Source organism: Acanthisitta chloris, unplaced genomic scaffold (genome assembly GCF_000695815.1).
Source record: "Acanthisitta chloris isolate BGI_N310 unplaced genomic scaffold, ASM69581v1 scaffold17901, whole genome shotgun sequence".
In the NCBI taxonomy this organism is placed as follows: domain Eukaryota; kingdom Metazoa; phylum Chordata; class Aves; order Passeriformes; family Acanthisittidae; genus Acanthisitta; species Acanthisitta chloris.
Window position 1 is genome coordinate 124,197 of NW_008657868.1, and position 4,887 is coordinate 129,083.

At 46.0% G+C, this 4,887-nt stretch overlaps 1 protein-coding gene across 1 annotated transcript in view; it reads left to right on the plus strand.

Annotated features, from left to right (window-relative positions):
- Positions 1 to 224, plus strand: part of MTSS1 (metastasis suppressor 1) — a gene marked incomplete at its 5' end in the record, with an annotated part of 108,045 nt that extends 107,821 nt beyond the window's left edge. Inside the window, one exon of the mRNA XM_009084894.1 lies at positions 1 to 224. Coding sequence (XP_009083142.1) covers positions 1 to 224 — 224 coding nt within the window.
- Between the last annotated feature and the right edge of the window lie 4,663 nt (positions 225 to 4,887).

Sequence of the window (4,887 nt, forward strand, 5' to 3'; positions counted from 1 at the left end):
GCGCGGCCGAGGAGCAGAGGCAAGTGGTGCCCGAGAGCGAGGGCGAGGAGAGCGAGCGCGACGGGCTCAGCACCCTCACGCCCGTGGGCCAGGCCGAGCTGGATCCCGGGGAGCTGAGCCCCGGGGATGTCCCTCAGGGGGAGGATATGCTCAACGCCATTCGGCGCGGGGTCAAGCTGAAGAAGACGACCACGAACGATCGCTCGGCACCGCGTATTTCCTAGGAGCGGAGACGCTGCCAGAGTACGAACCACCGAGAAGGAACTGTGAGGAAACTAATTTGTCTCTATCCATTCCAATCTGTAATCAATGAATTTTTTAAGCTCCTCGGTAACAGACAGTCTGAAAGTACTCTGAAACATGAAACAAATGAGCATAGTAAGACATAATCTTCACTGGTGTTTTAATTTGTAAATATCAATGATTTTGTTTCTGCATTTTTTTGATCTAAGTTACACTTTTAATTTTTTCTGAAGGTGCCAAATCCCATTTACCTTTTTTATAACTCTCTTTGTAAAGTTTTAAATCATAGGAGAAAAAAAAATAATTGTCGAGTAGTTAACTTCAGCAAAGGGATTTAATGAAAATCTGGCTTTTTTGTAGAGCGCCTTGTAATAGTGAGGTTAAAGAAACAGAACAACGGGACTTACTACGGTTTAAGCCAAGCTGTAAGGAACAGAATCTCATTTAAGTATTAAAAGTTTGAAAAGCAGGAATAAAAATTGACAATAAAAGCAATATATAATGCAAGGAAGAAACCTGCAGTTGGTAGAGTATTTGGGGAGTAGTGGGGGGAGGGAGATGCCATCAAATAGCAGATGCTGTTGCACAAGAGTAGCCTAGTAGGATGAATTACTAGTAGCTTCATGGTAAATGCATCAGAATAAGCCATATTGGATTGCAGTGTTTTGTTTCTGTAGGGTGTTTTAAAGACTGGGTTTTTTCCACATTTCTTTTTTGACTGCACAGCAACAACTCTCAGTCACATGCATGCAGCCTTAACTGTGTAGGCTTGGTTCCTCCACCTTCACGTTTTGTTCCACTCATCCTTCTGCGGAATACAGACAAGGACAACAGGCTTAAGGCAGTTACAAATGTGAAAACATTTTTAAACCGCACGCAGGGAGTTCTTAGATATTATCAAAATGCCTTTTTCTGACCGTGCCCAGCAGGCTGGGCACCTTGGAAAGCCCAACTATTTTGAGAAAACACTTAAAAATTTGACAGGTGTAACCAGCTTGTGATCTAACAAACTGCGAATGTTTCTTTCCAATACAGGGGCTTGTTTTTCTTAACTTCTTTTAAACGGCAGTCGATCGGCTTTTCTTAAATACCGAAAAGAGAGGGGTGAGGGGTGGGGGGTGGGCAGAGATCCTGGGGTTTTGATAATACTGGGAGTCTGACCACTATATTCTCTTTTTTTGTACTTTAAGTCATGTTTTTTGGAACGCTGTTGATAGAATCATTAAGAGTTGGATTTTTTCCTTCAAGTAAAAGTAAGTTATTGCTGCAATACCCGTGTCGTAAAGCCGGCAGAAACCCGCAGAGCCCTCGGCGTGACGCGCGTTCCCATCAGACAATCCAGCAGGATGCTGTCTGCCCACCCACAGCACACCCGGGCGTGGATGGGCACCAGACTCGCGGAGCCAGGGTTGTTTCAGCGTGCACCGAACCGTACGGACAAGGGACTGGTTTCCACCACACTCTGCGGATTTCTGTTGGCTCTAGACTTGCCTACATGACCTCTTATGCTTTAATACATAACTGCATTGGATGTGAAACTTCTAGTAACTGTGTAGTCGCTGTGTTCTATATAACATTTTACACTGCTGTGCTTGCTAACCTTTTTTTTTGTTATGGCTTAAAAGCAAAAAAGAAAAAAAAGACAAAAAAAAGGCATGATTCTTAGAGAATACTAAACCTTCCTTTCTTTGAAAAACAAGCTCCTTATTACAGAATATAATAAACAGTAGTGCCTGTGGTGTAGCCCACCAATCTTGATACAGTAGCTGATGCATTGTGCAAATGAGGCTTTGAGGATGGTTTTTGCATAAAGAAAAACTGCTAGGAGATAATCTCAATAGTTAAAAGTGTTATTTAAACCTTTGAAATAAATGGATGTAACTGTACCCAAGTACAGCTTTTCACTTGTTTAGTTCTTAAACGTTAGTATAATCAGTAAAATTTAATATAAAATGTTGCCAAATTCAATGTAGAAAGAATGTGACAAAACACTTTGGATAGTTCTATTGTTTGTGTTTTTGCATATTGTAAAAGCAGTGTCACAGCTAAAAAATAAAATGTTTCTAATGGTAAATTATTGTGGTTTAGTTGCTAGTTTGTACTGAGAGTTGACCTCTCCCTGTGCAGTTTTTTGTTCTAAACTGGTATAAATAATTGCTGTAAGTGTGTCTCCCTTCTACATTGTAATGATTGCTTAAGCCTACATTATAAATAAAGAACTGCTGGAAAACTTGTGTGTTTTGGTTCTTTCTGCTCCAGAGCACTGGGTGTCAGTGGTGTCCTTCACCAGACTTCTCAAGGTCATGCGGGTTCCCTCTGCGCATAGTAAAAGCAAGAAAGAATTAAAAAGTCAGGAAATAAAACTGCATATAGCTGTTTTACCAAAATGCACTGGATGGGTAGTGGCAGAAGTGCAGTGCCAACGATGGAAATTCCTGGTAAATAGTAACTGATGCTACTTCTCTGCACCTCTATGTCCTGTCCATCCAGGATGTGTGGATAACTCGGCATGTTTTAGCAACTTTTCAGTATCTGAAGGGCCTACAAGGAGCTAGAGAGGGACTCTTTGTTAGGGACTGCAATGAGAGGACCAGGAGAAATGAGTTCAAACTGAAGGAGGGAAAGTCTAGGTTAGATGTGAGAAAAAAGTTCTTTACTGTAAGGGTGGTGAGACACTGGCACAGGTTGCCCAGGGATGTGGTGGCTGCCCCGACCCTGGCAGTGTTCAAGGTCAGGCTGGATGAGCCTTGAGCAGCCTGATCCAGTGAGGAGGTGTCTGCCCAGGGCAGGGGGTTGGGACTAGATGATCTGTAAGGTCCATTCCAACCCCTGAATTCTATGATTCTGTGTTTGTGCACCCCTTTCAGTGCTGGACCACAGTTCCTTACGCCAGAAGAGAAACATTGCTGCTGTCAACACTGTCCATGCTTACAGCCCAAGATTATCAAGGACAGCACCAGCACTGTCTCCCACAGCCCCTGGGTGACTGACACTTTTGTTCAGCTTTCTCAGCAACAAAGGCAGAGGGGGAGGATGTTTCTCTCTCTTGCAGCTACCACACAGTGGCCTAATTTATTTCCTCGCCACTGCCACGGATTCATTTTTGTCTGAAGGTTTCCATTTGTCACTGCATTGGGTTTGCATGGCCAAGTTTTGGTACTGGGGGGACAGGAGTGGCTGCTCTGAGAAGGTGCCAGAAGCTTCCCCCGTGTCCAACAGAGCCAACACCAGGCAGCTCTGAGGCCAAGCCCAACAGTGAAGGTGGGAGCACCTCTGGGATGATGTATTTAAGGGGACAAAGTTACTGTGTCACAGCCACAGCAGCTGGAGAGAGAAGCGAGAGTATGTGAGAAACAGCCCTGCAGGCACCGAGGTCAGGGAGGAAGGAGTGGGGGAGGTGCTCCAGGCACAGGAGCAGATTTTCCCTGTAGCCCCTGGTGCAGGCCAAGGTGAGGCAGCTGTGCCCCTGCAGCCCGTGGAGGACCACGGGGCAGCAGAGATCCACCTGCAGCCTCTGCAGGAGCCGCTGCCCGAGCAGGTGGATGCTGAGGAGGGTGTGACCCTGCTGGAAGCCTGTGCTGGAGCAGAGTCCTGCAGGACCTGTGGCCCTGTGGAGAGAGCCTACACCTTAGGTCTGTTTGGGTCAGCTATCCTGGTCCTGGCTATGTCCCATCCCAGGATCTTGGCCATCCCCAGCCCACTGGTGAGGGGGATGACAAATGGACAGCCTGGACTCTGTGGCACACTGCTCAGCAGTAGCCAGAACACTGATGTGCTCTCAACACCTTCCCAGGACTTCCCAACCGAGGTGAGCCATGTGCTGTACAGCAGTGCTGGGAGAGAGCAGCATTAATCCTGCCACTGCCTTTGGACTAATGCAGCACAGAGAACAGATCCTACTCCCTGGGAGGAATGAAAATTTCAGTAGTGGAATATGTGAAGCTGGTTTTCTGCAGTTGTTTCATTTGCCAAATTCAGACATTTTAGCGTGTAGGATTACTGAAGAGTGGCATGCAGAAGTGCCCGATTAAAGCCTTTTCTCATTTCTGAGCTATGTGTGTTCAGTCCCTAAACCAGCTGAAGTTCATGTCTTTGCCATCTCTTGTTCAGGCCATAAACTGTTTATCAATTTTCATCCACTCCCTCCAAGCCACCCTCCCTCCCACCTTCTCCACAGCAGGAGACAGGCTCTTGCCCCAGTTATTCTGAGTTTAGGTGCTTATCATTTGATCCAGCCCCCCAGTAAATCTGCCTCTCCCACCCTTTTAAGCTCACATATTCCTTCTCTAGGAACATGAGTTTCACGTGGCCATTTTTTTCAGTGTCATAGTTGAGTTTTCAACTCCTACTGTGAAAGCTGCAACAGAACTTGCCCTGGTGTCAGTGCAGCATTAGGACTTCTCCACAGGCTGCCCAATGTTCTGGGGCATTTCAGGTATGCAATGCACATGGCACAGTCACCTGTACTGCACAAGCTGGCAGGGAAGTGTGTGCATGCTAGATCAGAGCAGTACACCAGAAAAATGCCTTCTCTGTTACTTTATTTGGCTTTATTCTGTATTACTTAGAGTAGCATGTGGTCACTGACAGGTCAACTGCTTAAAGACAGTAAGACAGACCACTTCAACCCACATGGGACAGCTT